Source organism: Neurospora tetraspora (genome assembly GCF_033439725.1).
Source record: "Neurospora tetraspora strain CBS 560.94 chromosome Unknown B0H65scaffold_3, whole genome shotgun sequence".
NCBI lineage: Eukaryota > Fungi > Ascomycota > Sordariomycetes > Sordariales > Sordariaceae > Neurospora > Neurospora tetraspora.
Window position 1 is genome coordinate 2,290,845 of NW_026944385.1, and position 18,954 is coordinate 2,309,798.

General features: G+C 37.6%; 3 protein-coding genes across 3 annotated transcripts; all 3 read right to left on the minus strand.

Moving 5' to 3' along the window:
* Positions 1-387: 387 nt before the first annotated feature.
* Positions 388-2,457, minus strand: B0H65DRAFT_158653 (uncharacterized protein). The gene is made up of 3 exons (XM_062821200.1): positions 1,815-2,457; positions 1,666-1,743; positions 388-1,611 (listed from the first exon to the last, which is right to left on the minus strand). The coding sequence occupies exons 1-3, from the start codon at positions 2,363-2,365 to the stop codon at positions 477-479; spliced, it is 1,764 nt and encodes a 587-aa protein (XP_062682988.1). The 5' UTR covers positions 2,366-2,457; the 3' UTR covers positions 388-476.
* A 781-nt stretch (positions 2,458-3,238) lies between these two features.
* B0H65DRAFT_158689 (uncharacterized protein) lies at positions 3,239-4,738 on the minus strand. The gene is made up of 3 exons (XM_062821201.1): positions 4,386-4,738; positions 4,095-4,319; positions 3,239-4,038 (listed from the first exon to the last, which is right to left on the minus strand). Exons 1-3 carry the CDS (start codon positions 4,574-4,576, stop codon positions 3,474-3,476), a joined length of 981 nt encoding a protein of 326 aa, XP_062682989.1. The 5' UTR covers positions 4,577-4,738; the 3' UTR covers positions 3,239-3,473.
* A 1,171-nt stretch (positions 4,739-5,909) lies between these two features.
* B0H65DRAFT_158720 (uncharacterized protein) lies at positions 5,910-6,714 on the minus strand. Its single transcript, XM_062821202.1, has 2 exons — positions 6,305-6,714; positions 5,910-6,219 (listed from the first exon to the last, which is right to left on the minus strand). Exons 1-2 carry the CDS (start codon positions 6,378-6,380, stop codon positions 6,086-6,088), a joined length of 210 nt encoding a protein of 69 aa, XP_062682990.1. The 5' UTR covers positions 6,381-6,714; the 3' UTR covers positions 5,910-6,085.
* Positions 6,715-18,954: the final 12,240 nt, after the last annotated feature.

The following is an 18,954-nucleotide window of genomic DNA, read 5'->3' on the forward strand; positions in this document are numbered from 1 at the left end:
TCGCCAACCGTCACCATATAGAACGATTCCACCACCGTTGCTCCGTTGAATAGGCGTCTGGAGCAAAAAGATGATAGCGATAAACGGTGCTCAAAGTAGAGAAAACGAAAGCCGACTTAGAAAGAACCAAAGGAAAAAGCAAAAAGCTCAGCGGCCCAAGCCTGGAGTTGAACTCGAGACCAGCTGCCTACCTACGAAAACACCACGTATTTTCTGGTTACCAGCACACCTACCACGTCGGCTACTGGGGGTTGTTGGAAGGTCTGAACTTGGGGCTTATATGGTCCCAAAACAGTGAAGGTCCTGCCGCCGGAAGATGCGGCCTGTGCCGGTGTGTCGGAACTTGGTGGGGCTCGCTCCTTCCGCCTTCACTTGGTCCGTCACTTCCTTCCCTCTACTGCCCCTGCCACCCAGCACGGTCTTCCACTTGACAACCACTGCTGGGGCACGGCCCAAGATGCTTTCACCACAGCGACCTAAACCGTCGCAGTCCTCATCGGCGGCTTATCATTCGGGCTCCTCCCATTCCGATACTGCCACAACCTACTCAGATCCTTCACCTTCACCTTAGCCGGCATGCTCTCGCGCCTCGTCCTCACCCGCCCTCTTCGTTCCACCGGACTATGACCACCGTAGACCGCAATCCCTCCCACGGCGGCCTCATCACCATTCCCCTCACCGCCGCCGCTAACGATGCCGTTCGCAATCCCATTAGCAAGCCAACTAATCTCCATCGCCTCCTTAGCAGCCGTCATCTCGCTCCCCGCCTCGCCAACCGTGATCTCGCTCTCCATGAACTCGTTCCCCGTCTCCGCGCATCCCAAAAAGGCGCCCGTCTTCGCGTCTTTTTCGAGAGGGAACATGCCATCCAGGTAATGCTGGCACAGCTGGTGGCCGCCGCGGACGGTGGTGCGGGCGAAGACGCGGCCGATGAAGCGCGGCATGGTGCGTTGCCCCGGGATGGAGGTGGCGAAGTGCAGGATCCCCCAGAGAGCGACGAAGTCGGTCGTGTGCGCGTAGTGCTCGATGTGGCCGATGGCGCGGCCGGAGACGGCTGAGGGGGTGATGGCGCTGGTTTCGGAGGTGAGGGAGGGGATGCTGGGTTCTACCTGTTCGCCCTCGGTTGTGCGAGTGTCTGTTGCGGCCGTGGTTGCAGTAGCCGCGGGAGTGGTACCCGTGGTTGTGGTCCTCCGCTGCTGTGGGGATGTTTCGGTCAGAGGTTGGTTGTCGGACAGGGTTGCCTGGGCTTGCTCGGTGTTCCCACTTCCCGCTGTCGTGTTGGTGGAGTCGGTGGATGCCGCCAGAGGGTTGCTGATGGCGTTGTGTTGGGACTGAATGTTTCGATGCGGGTTGTTGAAGTGGTTGGCGGCGTTTCCAAACGTGTAGACTTCGAGCTTTGCCAGCAGGTTTTGGGGAAGTTCTTGGAGAAGCCAATCAATGATCATGCCTCCCTCGATGGCACCTTGGGAATGCAGGATGAAGATGACCTTGGAGTACTGCGGGTTGTAGAGCTTCTCCTTGATGATCCGGTAGCAGATTCGCACGTCTGCTGTGGCGTAGCCAAGGTTGCGTTGGACAAGACATTCGATGACATCGAATAGGATACCGGCACTGGATCGGTGAGCTTAGAGTGACACGAATGGTCTCCGAGGGCATTGGACTCACGTTTTGTTGTGTATCCCGAGGATGGGGCGCTTGAACGTGATGGCTAGTCGGTTAAGGTTACTCTGCATCCAGTGCTCTCTACCGTCTTGTCAGCTCAGCTCCTTCAGGAACCGGGGTTTCGTAAGACCAAGTTTCAGCCAGTGACTTACCCTACTGCCACACCGTTGATGAAGATCCACTGTTCATGGGCATGCTCAGGAAGCGCCGGTGCGTATTTTGGGTCGGAATGGTATTCGACCTCCTTCCCATTGAGCAGAGTGCAAAGCCCATAATTGACGAGCATAAACAACCCGATAGCCAAGGCAGCGGTCCAGACGGGGAACAAAACAAGTGTTGGGAGGGTCGCTATAAACCCAAGCTGCAACACAACGAGTACTGCGTGGAGACCAACACAGAATAGGTTTCCCCGCGTGATAGATAGCTCGTCCAAGTCTCCAGAATCCGATGGTGACAGGGGGATCAAGACGTAGGGAAGAGCCCAGATGAACTTGAAGAAATAGTAGATATCAAAGGCCATCAACTTCAACGGTCGATCCGTGTAGCTGTAGTTGATGACCGACTGCTCTCCGATCTGAGAGCCAAAGAACTTTGTGTTGTTGGAGCTAGGCGTCTCCGCCTTTCGCCATTTGGAAGCCATGAATGCGAGTGAGGCAAACACGGCCACGATGGTGAAGCCAGATGTGACGAGAAGAGTGGGCATCGTCAGTGAAAAAGACTAAAGGCCACCTTATAAGAAGGGAATTATGTTGAGCTAGCGCACGCAGCCTTTTATGGTTACACCAACTCCGAGTCGACTCCATCCTAGCAAGCCTGACTGGCGTCGGTAGGGTACTTAAGAAATGGATCTGACCAAGGCTGAGTTGGGCTTGTCCCCCAAGTTACAGATTATTCCCGTTGGGACGTCAGATGCCCTCCTTTCACTGCCCTGGACCTTTTGACGGTTGGTCGGAGTTGACGTCCGGCCAAGAAAAGACGCATCAGCCGTGCTGTAGGGCTGATCCACCAGGCCACTAAGCCTCCCCACTTGACGTTCTCATGGCGCCATCTGATAGGGAATTCGGTTCGTGATGGCGTCAAGGTGCGTTGCACAGCTGGCAATGTTTTCATTTGTGACGGAGTAGTGGCAGCTCTGGACCCCCTATATTCGACAGTTGTTTATGTGGATGTTGGAGGGAGTTGGGAGCAAGCTTCAGATGTTGGAAGCAGGTACCCATATGCGAAGCTGCTGATCAGTGCCGTTCCGTCTAGGTTGCTGTGCTTTCCTCCCGTGTGTGGGCGCAGATGAATGTTGGTTTTTGCACGAGATAAATCCATTTCGAGTTGCTTGTTGGCTGGCAGGTAGGAAAAAGGCCATGTATAAAAATGGAAGACGAAGGCTGCTTCGCATTTTCAGGCCACTGCTCGAGTTCGTGAACCTTCGTGGTTGGTGCGTTGCAATACAGATGCTACCTTACGGGTTAGGGTTAAGTAGTGAGGCACGGCATGAATGGCCATCCCGCATCAGACAAAAGATATTCTTGCTCAAAACACCAAAATGAAGGCATAACGAGGCAAGCAGATAATTTTTACACTTCCTATTTTCGGCAAGTTATCCTTGAAATGAAGATGGTTGGTATAAACCTACCGTTGCAACATCGCCCGCGTTGATTGTCCCGGTGATCAAACTGAACAACAGTAAATATGCGGGCAGTTTCATTAACAGATAGGGGTATTAAACAAAAAGCATAGAACCAACCACTGCCGTTAGCCACCGGTACACCAAGCGCCGCGCCGCAATGCTTCATATGTCACACAGATACCTGTGCCATTTATCTACTTCCATCCGCGCCTCGCCATTGCCCCGTCAACAACGCTTCGCTATCGCCATCCTCACCATGAGGAGTTACTACCAATGTAGGAATGCTGAGACTGCGTGCATGAGCTAGTTCATAATAATCATGGTAATCGTCGTCAGTATTCCTCCCGTTCGCATCAACGCGTTCCGCGGACGTATTCGGGCCAGCCACGCCAGTCTCGGTCACCCAGCTCCGTGCCCTGTGTAACTCTGCCGGTCGGGTGGGCACGCCGCTTTGAACCGATCCGGACGCGACCACTATGCCAGAGCGCTCCGTGACGCTTCCCGACGGACGGCTTCCCCACCCGAACTCGGCGCCGATTGCCTGATCAATCCGAGACTTCAAGGCTTCGGGTGTTGGCGACGGCTCTCGGTTCTCCTTTCCGCCGAATATTTTGACGGTATAGCCTAGATCCTGCCCATGGCCGTTGCTGTAGCTGCAGCCTCCTGATTTGTTATAGGCTAGATCATAGGCTTCAAACTTTAGGAGGCGACGATATGTGTAGAAAGCGTAGAAGAGCATTATAAGTGTTATGCCACTGTATCAAACGTCAGCCTGGCAATTATCATGCTGAGAGCAGTTTTTTTTCCTTACAGGAGGATACAATCCAAAGCCAAGCCAACTACAGAGTAGTGGTGGTTCGAATATTGGACATAGACGGTAGCATCTAAGCCCAGCATGCCACTAGCGAGTGTGGATTTTATGAGATTTGTGCACAGCATGAAGAAGGGAGTCAAGGTCTCAGACCTCGCCTTCCATACTTCAGCAACAGTAAGAGTTGCGGAGATGAATGAGAAACCAACTTGGGTGGATTCCCAACTGATGAAACGCCTCCTTGTTAGTGCATCGTTTGGTAGAGTGTGGGGAGCCATTGTCCTGACATACACTATTTGAACTATAGGATCCTGGCCATGCGATATCTCGTCGTCAAAAGTCTGAGAGGTCACGAAAAGCCGGTAGGAGAATAGGCCAACCAGGCTCAGAAGAATCCCAACTTGTATCATCCAACATGGAGCGAGGAAGCGAAAGCGCCATTCAGCGCGTGCGAAGAGCACCTGATCCAGATTCACAGTCATGCTGAAATATTGTCGATTATTGCATGTGAGGTGCCGCAATATATAAACGGGTGTAGTTGTGAGTGAAGAAGGCGCCTGTTGGTCGAGGTCATTGAGCGTCGTTCCTCCTGAGCGTGAATCGCGTATCCTTTCCCATTGATGCTGGTCACCCCGCTCCCAAGTCCCCGGCAACTATTCCCAGCGTGGCAGTGAAGGTCGGTAAGATAGAATGAGATCGGCGAACGTATGTTAACAGCAAAGGCTTGCCCTTTCCGGATCCGCCAGTAGAAGCGGAGGAAAGATATTTGTCGGATGGAGAACGCTTCGGCATTTTATCCGTAGCCTTTCACACCTCAGCGCTCGGCAACCCAACGAGAAGGGCTGAGAAGTGGATTCCTGTAGGAAAACTCAGAAGGGAAACGCAGAGGTCCACTGGCTCATGGGGACAAGCGCCCGTTTGTCTCTGGTTTCGTTGTCTCGGGAAGCGTTGGCTGGGCTGTAGTGTACCTAGATTTAGGCGGTGGCTGTCTCGCGGCCGCTCCATGGCAAAGCAAGGAACAGGAAGATCGATGGAAGCCACCTCTTCCTGATTGGGTTTGTGAAAGTGCATGCATGCCCAAGTGGGCTAATACCATGAGCTAGTGAGTGTTAGGCGCAGGGCTGACGATCTATCGATTTGGTGGACGACACGGTCACAACGGGGCGCTCTGGGAACCAACAGCGCAGCCTCCAGCGCTTGTCGCGATCCTTACCCATTTGGCGACGAGATAAAGCTCCTGTCACTCCACGTCTCCGACATCGTGGCATGCCTGTGTTGAGTAGGAGTTGTCGGACATACGGGATTGGAGGATGGTGATTACAAGCGCAGGAAGCGGAAAAGGAAGGGAGAGAGATCCAAAAATAAGACCAAGCGCGAGACTTGGCCCAGACTGACCAATGACCGGATCGAAAAAGACCGCTGCCTGCCGGCTGCGCCTCAAGGAGGGAAGCTCCAGCCTGTGAGATCCACTTAGACTACAAAGAATACTAGAAAAGGCCTGCCAAAAAGTCATATTTTCTGGAGAGAAATTGGTCATTTGTCACTTTCTCCAAACACCGAATTTGGTCTGGCACCGACTCTGTTCAAGAAACTCTCCGCAGACCAGCACTTCAAACCCCAGAAGCGCGGTAAACAGCTTATCACTCATTTATCAACCTTTTAAAAACTCAATCGCCCTGCATTGACCGGGACAGTGCGTCATCACCGGCCTTCTCGATCATGGCATCGGCCAGAGTCCCTCTGACAGGCAGATAATGATGTCTACCAAATCTCGGAGCCCGCAAGGGACGCCAGCCTCACAGCGAAACGCCGAACGAGACCAATCTCCTAGGTCATCCTCAATTCCGTCCTGCGGTGGTTGAATATCCTCATTACAGCCTCTCCCTTACGATCTCGGGCACGCCATGGCGCTTCTGTCATCCCCCCAATAGCCCTGCCCCGTGAACATCGGGCTGCATATGTATCGTTCATTCCCTTTTCGTTCCTTGGCCTCATTGCCCGTTGGCAGTGGCAGCTTCATAAACCGAAGTGCTGTTGAATGGTACGACGTTGCCGCTCGCATCTGACATGGCAGGTACACTGGGATCAACTTGATGCTGAAGGTCCTGACGTCTCACAACTTGAGCTGCCGCTGATGTCAGTGTCGTGAATAATGAATACATTGATGCCAAAGTTCCAAGCGGCTTCTTCCATCAGCTTGGCTTACTCACCATTGTTGTTGACGGCCGTGGGATAAGCCATAGCCACAGAGACGAGGGCGAGCACGACACCGGTGATGAGCTTCATGGTGAGAATAATTCTGACGTTGACGGGCTAGGAATAAACGAGTGTTGGGCGAATGAAAGTTGGAGAGATTGTAAAAGTCGGCCAGCGACGATGGCTGAAGAGACTGATTGAAACGGGACTAAGAGATCGAAGCGAACGGGGCGGATATCAGAACGAGGGCGATGAGCAAGACAATATTTAAGGTCAGATCAACTGATTGCAGTTGCTGAGTATTTGTACTTGCGTGTCCAGAAATATCCTGAATTCACGATGAAGATCTGCTTGGTTTGATGAACATATGTTTCAGGATACGATTCATGTACAGCACTGCCTTCGGATCGGGTACAAGGTGGTAGCCGGGCGCCTATCCATTCCCCAGAGTCTTGTTTGAAATGCGGCAAGGTTCTCCACGATAACCAAGACGCCGAATTCTTCTTGGGCTGGGACGAAACTGAACAGGGGACCCAATTCCCCGGTAATTCAAGGGACCGAGAATTCAGACACCATCGCGGAGGACAGTTACGTCGGGCTGTGACCCTCTAGGGTGATTCGTCTTTCAAGAGTGAGTCCTTGGGGGGTTCAGTCAGGCCATCCATCCGGATCTTTGCATCTTGAACATTCGCCTACTCGTCGGTTAGGTGCACGCACTGGCCACCCTCTGGGGGCCATGTGGGGCCTCCCTTTGGGGGCCCGCTTACAGCCAGCCAACCGACTCTCCTCGTCCCTCTGAGAGTCGGATTTTTTACCTATAACGTACAAGCTCTATAACGGTATAGAAACTGCATTCAACCAGAACATCACCAATCTTTATTGTATCGTACTGTGAATAACTTTATTCTACTCGTTTCGTCGTACTCATCTTTTGCATATACTTTCATCATACCTATATTTAACCCCGACGTTACATCCCATATAAAGAAGGCCGCTCAGTATTTTATTATAGGTTAGACCGTAACTATGACCCGATCCACTGCCTTACGATTTAAGGCTAATACTAAAACTAGAAATAAAGGGAAGGTTACGTATAAGAATATAAAGGAGCTATTTAACGTTAATAAGGCTATTATTAAAAAATATATAATACTTATTAGGGAGGGTAAGTAAGGCTCTACCGACCAATATAGAAACTTATCGACTGCTAGCTTTAATTGTAAACGAGGACAAAACTCTTAATATTGTAATCTGGATCGCTAACCGTAGCCACTTCCCTTTAAATAATACCTCCTTCGTTAAATTAGCGAACTAATTACGTATTTAACAGTTATACCCCCCTTTAATGAACTTCTATAGGAATTAGCCTATTAAGTAGCAAAAAAAATACCTTAAGTTTGAATTTAAAGCGGCTAGCTTTAAAGATATAAAAAGGATAAGCGTTGAAGCTTAATTAAACTCGCTTAAAAATAGTTCAAGGAGGTAAAAATTATTTATAATAGTTTTAATATTAAAGAGGAGAACGTTTAAAATATAGACAAATCTCCTTTTTAAATAGGGAAACTTAAGGGAATTATAAAGGTATAGGATTATATTGCCTTATTATATCCCCCTATATTACTTTATTAAATAACTTTATACTAGTTATTATGATAATGGGTATTATTTATAAAAAATAGAGCCCGTATAAGGCGTATTATATTTAATCCTAGTAATAAAGAAAGTTTAATTACTATCGATACTATATCGGCCGCGACTAAGAGTATTCCTTCCTTCCTAATATTTAAAGTATAGATTATAGTAAAGCTCTAACTTCGTTGTCTATAATTAAATTTAATCTCCCTCAAATTAATTTAACTATAGGTATAAAGCAATATATAAGCTAATTACAAAGTAAATTTAAACGTAATTATTATAAATATATCGATTGGATATAATAATATATACTAAGTATTATAATAGATTAAGCACTTTATTAATACTCTTTTAAATTATATCCCTTATTTAATAAGATTATAGAGGATTAGTTTAATTTATTACCTAACTACCTACCTCCTTTTAAAAACCTAGAGCCTTCTAAAAGTAGCGATAATATAGCGTTAAACTTCTTAATAAAGCCAAATGTATATAGGGTATTATTTATAAACGGATTTAAAATTTATAAGGACTTGTATATTCTATAGTACTATAAAGCCTTCGATATTATACCTTATACTCTACCCTTATATACTAATTATATATTTTAACTATTTAATGTAGGGGTTTATTAAGTAATTAAGAAGGCTTATTAGAAGGCTCTAATAGACGAGATTACTAGCGGGGCTATTAATATTAACTGTATAGTCTTCTTAAATAATTGGAAGAAAGTTAAGGAAGCAAGTTTTATTCGAAGTAATATTTATAAGGAATAGGAAAAGACTAATCTTTAGCCTTTTAAACCTGACGTCCCTCTTAATAAACTTTATAAAGCTACAAAAGTATAATAAAAACCCTTATTCCCTAAACATTTTAAAACCATTTTACTATATAAGGTCCTTCGTACCTTCGATTCACTGACTATATAGGGACGGATTAAAAAAACTAATTTACTGTTTAAAACGTAGGATAGCAGTGTGAAAGTTACCCTAAAGGTTTCTATTAATATATAAAAGCTAGTATTTAATTAGTAAGAGAATTAAAAGCGCCGTATTAAAATAGAAGCTAAAAAGTAGAACCTTCGTAAATATATCTTTATTAGTAATAGCGCCTATACGAAAGAAGTATTTAATATTAAAATTGTAATAAGAAGGGTGGTTAATATAGAGGAAGGACTAAAAGAAATTTAGCGAGCTAACTTTACCTTTATTAAAAAGGTCGCCCTCGAAGAAAATCCTAATTTTAAGTAGTAACTACTACGAAAATTAAAGGCTAAAATAAAATTATATTTAAACTTAATAAGGATAGCGTTCCTAATACTAATAGTCTCGTCGGTATTACTATAGACTACCTAAAATACAATTCAATACTTAAACAAAAGGAAGGCTAGGACGAGGCCATTATTAATAACGACTGCCGTAGGTTTATAATTCGTATTTAGAGTCCTATTTATTTATATTATGTACTAAAAATAAAGGTATAGAAGGCTACTTAACCAATAGAATGGGACCTTAGCGCTTTCTTAACTAATTTTGAAATGAGGAGGATAAATTCTATAAAATTATAGGGAAGGCTACCCTTCCTAACTATAATAAAAACTTTATACCTCTTAAAATATTGTTAGGTCGCTAAGGACCTATTAGGCGTTGGACCCATGCTAGCACCAAAGAGCACCAATGTCCGTATAGTATAAGCGCTGTAGTATAGTATTGGAACGGTTCGGAGCTGTCGTAGACTTAGTTACTATAGGATAGAGTTTATAACGATATAAATAGCCGGTCGAATTCGCTTCAAAAGTTGTTGGAGTTCATTATTAATATATTTTTAATCCTCCCCCTATTTTAACGTCCCCTACGTATTTACGCTATTTATAGGCACTTTAACCTACTTTCCTCTATAATTCTAATACGTTAATAGTTCTTTCTACGGGAGTTAAATCGTTACTGATAAGATATAAATATATAGCGGACGATTTATTTTTTAAATTGTCGAAGAAACCCCTCCCTCTACATCTGGCACGTAAGAGTTGCTTATTACCCCTCTTATTATAACTGATAATAATTTTTAATAATAGCTTCTTCTTTCGTCCTAATATCATTAGCTAATTATCGAAGAAATAAATAACGATAATTAGGATAATGACCGCTCCTTTGCCCCTTTGTACGTTTTGTATAATCTTTTCTATTATTTAGAGAACGATACTATAATATAGAAGTAAAGATTCTTTAAATCCTATATAATAGTTATTAAATTATTTTTAATTTACTTCTTATCTTATATATTTTTTTTACAATTGGAATAATTTAGTGGACTTATTAGAATAAGATTAATTCGGTAATTACCCTCCTATTCCTTTCGGATTCTGTTATTAGGATTATTTTTTTTATAATTAGGTGCGCTTTTTGACCTTCTCTATTCCTATTATTGTTCCCTAGGTTGCAGCGCTTATTATTTTTATATTTATTTAGTTAATGTAATTTATTATTTTATTTAAATATTATGCTAAGTTTAATATTTTTAAATTTATTAGCGAGAGTTCCTCTTAATTACGTAGTTTTATTTTCGATATTGATAATTATTATTTCAAATACCCCCGGATACCTTTTTCTTTTATCGTTAATTATATTGAAAGTAATTTTAAAAACGTATAAATTAAGTATATTATAATTTTTAAAAAGAAAATTGATTACGACTTTATTTATAATATTTCTATTTCGAAAGATTTATATGCTTTTTTAAAGAAGGAGTATAGTGGTAAGATTTAAATTATCGAACGTTCTACCCTTGTTAATTTTAAGCGTATATAGTAAAGTACTACTAAGATTGTTCGTACGTTTTACGACTATTTTTATATTAAAGAGTTTAATTTGTCTTACGAATAATTAGAATATTTACGCGTTTTATAATAGGTTAACCGCTTACGTTCCTATTTGCATAGCGGCGTTTTGTTGGCGAACGGTATTAATACGTTAATTGAAGCGATGGTATATATAGAGCGATTAGAGAGTTTGGAAATTTTAGAGTTGATAATATAGCGTTAGTGCCTTTAGGTATTATATCTTTACTTATTCATTCCCTCTTTTCTTTTTATTTCTATTCTTATTTTTATTTTTATATTTATTTTTAGTCCTAGTGGTTTTTTTCGTCCTCTTCCTACGGTCTCTATTAACTTTAATATTATTTATTATTATCATAATTAATTTAAATATATATACGGCTAATATTAGGTAATAAAATTATATAATATTTGCTACGAATGTGGTAAATTTAGATACTTAGCGTTTTCTTATATTAAATGTATTTATTATAATTATAGTAAATTAAGTTATATATTATATTAATACCTTATTCCTTATAATACTTTAATTTAAGGCGCGAATATTAAATTGGTAGTACTAGTAAGGATTGCGACTACCTTAATTTAGGGAAGCGCGGGTATATTGTAATTGTATTTGAGTATAAAATTGTCAGTAAGAATATATAGAAATTGGTGGAAATTTATAGTTTAATAAATTCCGGTGTAGAATTAAATTTTATTAGAAGGTATTTACTCCCGTCGGATATTAAAATAGAATTTATAAATTATTATTTTATTAATTTCTTTTCTAATTTATTCTTATACGTAGTTCAATTACTTATTTTATTAAAATATAAGATTCTTATAATATTAAGCGGATGAAAAGGATTATATTTACCGTTATTAATTCTCTTAGTATAAATGTTATTTTTAGTTACCTTTAATTATACGAATATAATCCTAAAATCGATTAGTATTAGAAGAGGTTCTAGTTTCGGATTAAAATTAAAATTTAAAAACGAATAAAGAACTAACTAAGGATATTCATAAAACTATAGTGTTTTTTTATAATTTGTGATAATATTTAATCCTTATTTTAGACTTGAAAGAAGTACTGAAATTTATTAGTAATTTTAACCCTCTATTATATTCGATTATCTTTTTCGAAATTCCCCTATCTTTACGCGCAAAATTTTTAACCCTATTGAGTATCCTAAATTTCCTTAATACTCCTTTTAATATACTTACTCCTATATCCCTTCATATATTTCCGAATATATTTTTTTAACGTTTTTAAGGTTATATTAAACGGAGTTTATTCGCTGTCAGAATTTTTATCCGAATTAGTAATTCCGAAGCTATTTATTACTAAACCTGGAGAAGAGGAGATAGTCGCTGCCGAACCAATAATCCCTCCGGAGTATAAAGAATTTCGATAAATATTCGAAGTATTAGCTATACCCTTACTATAATACAATTATTTAAAATATTGTATTAATTTAGTTGAAAGAAAATCCGCTCCTTAAAGTTTTATTTACGTATTTAATATTAAAAAATTAGAAATACTCTAAGAACAATTAGCAGAAGCGTTATATAAAGGAAAGATTCGTTCGTTTATTAACCTAGTAAGGGTTTTTATTATTTTTATTCCGAAGAAGGCAAGTAAATTGAAGTTGTATATTAATTACTATATATTTAATAAGGTAATAAAAAAGAATTGTATAGTATTGCTTTTTATTTAGGAAATTTTAAATTAATTATCGTTAATAAAACTTTTTATAAAATTAGATTTAAAGGATATATATTATTATATTCGGATTAAATAGGGAAATAAGGAGAAGATAGCGTTTTATACGAAATATAAGTACTATAAATATTTAATTATATTAATAGGATTAGTTAATATTCTTACTATTTTTAAGCGTATATTAACAATACATTGGCGGGTTTAATTAATATTATTTACATCATTTATTTCAACGATATTATAATTTATAGTAAAAATAAAAAAAATTATTATAAGTATATTAAAGAAGTTCTTTAATATTTATACGAATATAATTTATATTTTAATTTAAGTAAGTATAAATTCTATATTAAGAGGATTTCGTTTTTGGGTTATATAGTTTCACCCGAGGGTATTTTAATAAATCTGGAAAGGGTTGTAGCGATTACGGATTAAGAAGTTTTGAAAAATATTTACGATATTTAAATTTTCTTAAGGTTTATAGGGTTTTATCAACAGTTTATAACGTCCTACTCTAAAATTACAGCTCTATTAACGGATTTATAAAAGGAAGAGAAATAGAAACCGTTCGAATTATTAGAGCTGGCTAAAGTAGTATTCGAAGAATTAAAATAATTATTTTAAGAAGTACTAATATTACGGTACTTTAATCGTTCTTTACTAATCCGAATAAAAATAAATACATCCGATTTCGTAATTAGTATAGTATTAATACAATTATATAAAACGTATTAGTACCTTATTATATTCTTTTTTTATAAGAAATTTTCGGAGGAAATATATTATAGCGTTAGTAACGGCGAATTATTAGCAATTATAAGCGTATTAAAAGTATAGAAGTAATATTTATCATATATTAATTAACCTTTCCTAATTATTATAAATTATTTAAACCTTTAATATTTTAGAAGTAAAGATAGGGTTAACACGTGGTAGAGTCAGTAGGTATTAGAATTAACGGCGTATAATTTCGGTATTAAATATTAGGTAGGGAAATTTAATCTAGCGGACGGGCTATTATAAAAGTTATAATTATATAAGGTTATTAAAATAATTGGGGAAGATTATTTTTTAGTATAGGTTATTAAGGAAGGTAAAGAGAAAGGAAAGGCGATACGGAATGGGGTTATATTAAATAATAATATAAAAAGGGTATTATTAATCGGTCGGAAAATGTAGAGAGCGGCGGTGGAGAGAAAAGAATAGTATAAAGATAATAGAAAAAATAAATCAGTTTAGAGATTAGATTGGGTAGATGATAATTAGGAAAGGGAGTATAAAAAGCGTAGTATTAACGAAAATAAAGAATTGTTTAAGGAACATAGGGTTTTAAATAAGGACAAAAGGATGCCAAAGAAGAGAATACAATTTACGGACGAAATTACTATAAATTATAGAGGAGGGGTAAATAACGTCGTTATTAATTATATAAGAGTATACGTAGTAATTATAAAAGTATAGAAAGAAGGTAGGTAATTTCTTTTATTAAATTAATAATTATTAAAAGCGTAGAAATTGGATCCTTTTATATTAGAGGAAGCGTAGAAGGAATTAGGGAAAGGTTCAAGAATAGAGAATTAAAGGATAGAAAAAAATAGAATACTACGTTATTATTACTAAATTTATATACTGGAGAGTATATAATCGGAATTTTTTTATATTTATTATAATAATATTATAGCCAGATATTTAAGACAACAGAAAATATTTAAAAAGATTAATTAATACTATTACTAATTTACTATTATTATTAATATAAAAGATTACGTCCGCTAGTATTCAATATACTAAAAAACTAAACTTCGGAATTATAAATTATATAGGCTCTTTATATTACTATTTATTCTAATAGTATTATAGTAAAATATTTTTTATAATTTTATTATAAGCTTACCTAAATTTTACAACTTTATATCTAATCGAACTTACAATGCTATCTTAATTATCGTCGACCGCTTTACTAAATTTATATTCTATATTTTAATATAAAAAGTAATTACTATATATCAACTCGTATATTATTTTGATAAATTATATTCCGGCCGTTTAGGTTCCTAAATTGTATTATATCCGATAGAGGAAGCCTTTTTATAAATAATTTTTAAAAAATGTATTATAAATTATTAGATATTCGGCGCTACTTGAATACTACTTAGTACTTATAAACGGACAAATACACGGAGCGATAAAATTAAAATTTAGAATTATATTTATAGATCTTTTATAATTTAGAATAGGTAGATTAGGCTGAAAAGTTGGTAATAACGGAATAAATTTACAATAATTATTTTTATACTACTATTAGCAAGTTACCGTCCGAATTACTTTATAGCTATTACTTATATAATTTAACCAATCCAAATCGAGGTCGTAGAAACGTATTCTTTATAACGGTTACCGAAAGGATCGTAGAATTAATTAAGGGATAAACTACTATCGTTAAAACTTTAGAGAAAATTAATAAGGATTACGCAAAATAATATAAGAAATTATATAAACCTAAGGAGCTCGAAGTTGGTAATTAGATTTTTTTTAATACGAAGAATATTAAATAACGAAGGTTTAGTATTAAATTAATAAATAAATTCTTAGGGCTTTTTTAAATTATTAAGGTCGTTAGCAATAAAAAGATAATTTACTATTTTATTTTTCCGGAACGCTATTATATTTATTCGGTATTCCTTATTACTTTATTGGAACCGTACTATAGCGATCCTAAGGTAGTAACGCCGCGAAGAAAAATAGTAGATATCGAGGACGATCTCGTATAATATAAGGTAGAAACGATTATAAAATATTAAGGGTCGGGAGCGAATTAGTAGTATTAAATAAAGTAGAAAGGGTATTCGGATAATAATAACGAATAAATATTATAAAAGGATTTAAATTATTTGAAATTATTAAAGGAATATAACGCGAGGGAATTATAAAAGAGGAAAGCCGAAGGAGGCCCGGTAATTAAATTAATAAGAGTGAATTAAATAGTTAATAAAAGGAAATTAAAACAATTAACGATTGTAACGTATTAATAATTATAAATTATTAGTAATGATAACATATTTAGAATATTAGACGATTATAATATATAGCGTATTAGATAATTATAATATATAGAATATTGGACGATTATAATATATAATATATTAGATTAAAATTAGGAGAGTTATATTAAATAATCATAATGTATAATACATTAGATTAGAATTGGGGGAATTATATTAAGAAGGCAGGCGACGGCGTGAAGATAGAGGGAAGAGGAATTAATTAAAGAATTATAGAAGACGACGAATTAGGAAACGTAGTAACGTGCCAGTATTTAATTATTAACTATCTATTAAATTAATATTCTTCCCCCCAAATAATAATACTATTAATCAAATAAAATTAAAAAATTAAAAAAATAGAAGGGTAAATATTATAATAACCGCTTAATTTAAGCCTTAAATCCGAATTTAAATTATATATTAATATAGGAACCGAACCTATTATTTTTTAAAAATTAGATTCTCGTATACGACCGCTGCGCCTATTAATAAATAATTTAAATTTAAATTTTACTTTCGTTTATTATTATATTATTAATTACTAATATTCATATATTCCTATTGTAGGGTTAAAGGGACGCTTTGACGGGTAGTAAATAGTGAATATTAGTATATATCGAATTTATAGTTTAAAAGATATCCGCTAGATTAATTATATTTATAGGAGTAGTAAGAGCTACTAGGAAAGTAGGAGTTACAATGTTAAATTATTTGCTGTCAAAAGTATAAATAATAATAGGGGTAATTTAACTGGTAGGGTAACTGTTAGTAGGACGGCGGAAATTATAATATTTTATTTATTTATTAAGGTAATAATTATAAAATTCGGAGGGTATTAGAAGAAAAATATAGAAGCGTTCGTAGAAGATATAAATTTTAATTATTAAAGTATTGGCGGAATTATGGAAGGTAATAATAAGGGTAAGTATAATATTATTTATATTTCTTTTATAAGTAGCGATTACGTTCTTTTAGAATATAATTATATAATTATAGAAGATTGAAAGGAAATTGTAAAAGCGCCGGTTTAAAGTTTTAGGATACGCCGAATACGTATTATTATTTAGAGGAATAGTTTTGTTAATGTTAATATTAATAGAAAAAGAATAGGAATTTAATAGATTTTATTAAGTATAAGTAAAATAATTTATAATTAGGACTATAATGGTACCGGTACCGTTAGGGGGTAGGTTGGTAATAGCGTTCGTAATTTCTTAAGAAGAAATAGTATAAGGCGGATTGCGGATAGCGTTATTAGACGGTTAGTATAAAAAATACGGGGCGGTAAAGAAAAATGCTTATTAAAATTAAGGGTGGTCGGATTTAGTAAGGAGGGCTAAATTATAAAGGGTATACCGGTCGGCGGGGTTTAAGAAAGCGGTTATAATAGTAGTATAAGTACGTATATAAGTTTATACGAGCGAAGGAGGAAGAACAAGAGGAGGAGAAGAGGGGAGGGGGGAAAGGTTTTTATAGTTAAAATTAGGAGTATAAAATAAGGTGGAGTTGGAATAAATAATTAAAGTATACGAATACGGGCGTTATTAAAAGACTTTTAAATAGGTTAATTTTAAACTATAGAATATAAGAAAGGTAGTAGGGGAAGGCAGTAGAAGGGAATAGAAAAAAGGTAGAAAGTGTCATAGCGCTGCCAGATATGTGCCAGATCACATGCTTACCTCTGGTCTTTCGTCTCATGTCTCGTTGCATATAAGACCTTCGGCTCCATCCTATATATAGACTAGCTTCTTCTCTTCTTTATCTTTAGTTATTTATTAATAACGTTAGATTATTTGCGTGTCTCGACTGCTAGATCCACATGCGTGACAGAAAGGATAATTTGGAATAAAAAGACAGTTAATAAGCGTTGAAACGGTAATAGGGAGGTAAAATATAATAAGACGGAGGGCGGATAATTTAGGTTTAGGATAGCGGCCAGTAGAAGATAAGGAAATAATAGACGGTAAATAGAAAGTAATTGAGGCCGGCGGAGAAACGAGATTAATAGGTATTAAGTAGCGGGTTAATACTGGTATAAGAATAAGAAGAGCCAGAGAGGGTAGCGTTTTAATAATAGTATATTCGGCTATAAAAGTAAATTACGGAAGAATAGTAGTAGAGGAGCACCGGTAAGGAAGCTACTAATATAGGATATTTATAGGTTTTTAAAATAGAAATTTAAGAGACGGGAGATTATATTAAATTACTAGGAACCTATTAAGCATTGGACCCGTACTAATACCGAAGAGCGCCGATATCTGTATAGTATAAGCGCTATAGTATAGCGTCAGAACAGTTCGGAACCGTCGCGAATTTAGCTATTATAGGATAGAGTTTGCAATAATATAAATAACTGCTCGAATTCGCCTCCAAAATTATTAGGGTTAGCTATTAATATATTTTTAGTCCTCGCCCTACCTTAACGTCCCCTACGTACTTGCATTGTCCGTAGGCACCTTAACCTACCTTCCTCTACGATCTTGACAAATATATAGTAAGAAGCAGGCTAAAAAGATTTGTAGAGAGAATACCTCATCGGTTAAGTTTATTCTAAATAATAGGGGTATAAAGGATGTGCTTAATAAGCTTCTTACTATATTACGGCATATTTATTTAACTGGGCTAAAGTTAAAATTCTCCTTAACGCTATACCCTCCTAAGAAGAAATTTAAGAAGGAGAAGGAGAAGGCTATCGATATAGACTTTAATAAAGAAGCTATAGTGACTATAATAGTAGCTAATAAGAAGTTGGAAGTACCCGTACGATATATAAAGGTAATAATTACCGTAAACAACGATTCTAGCAATAATAGGAATTTATAAAGGGAGGAGGAAGAAGAGGAGGAGCTAGACATTGTATTGTAAAAGTCTGGCGCACGGGCCACAAGGCCTTTACAATACTATAATAATATATTACAACATTTTAAAATAATTCACTTATACTGCTAAATGCGTGCAATTGAGACGAACAATCTGAATCCTTTGCCATCTTTTTTACTTGTGTTTTGGTAGAGAAACGGATTGTTGAAGATTCTGGCCGTTATAGAGCTTGCACGTTACATGTAAAAAATCCGACTCTCAAAGGGACGATGAGAGTCGGTTGGCTAGCTGTAAGCGAGACCCCCAGAGGGTGGACTCCATACCTAACCGACGAGTATTTGGAGCTTTCTTCGTTTCTTCGGACCACCTGCCAATGTCATCCACAAAGGCGGGCGCAGAGCCCCCCGTGGCTTGCACATCATACCGTGACGGGCCTCTTCCGAGGTTCCGTGTTGCAGCCCTGGCTTCCCCTGTCAGAGCCTAGAACGCCTACGACTACCGAACTGTCAATCATGCTTCGATACACTCGCGAACCTTGACATGACTGACGGATGAACCCCACGGGTATGAGGGTTAGACCGGTATGGGGTAAGTTTTTGAGCTGGGCGAGCTCTCCTTTCT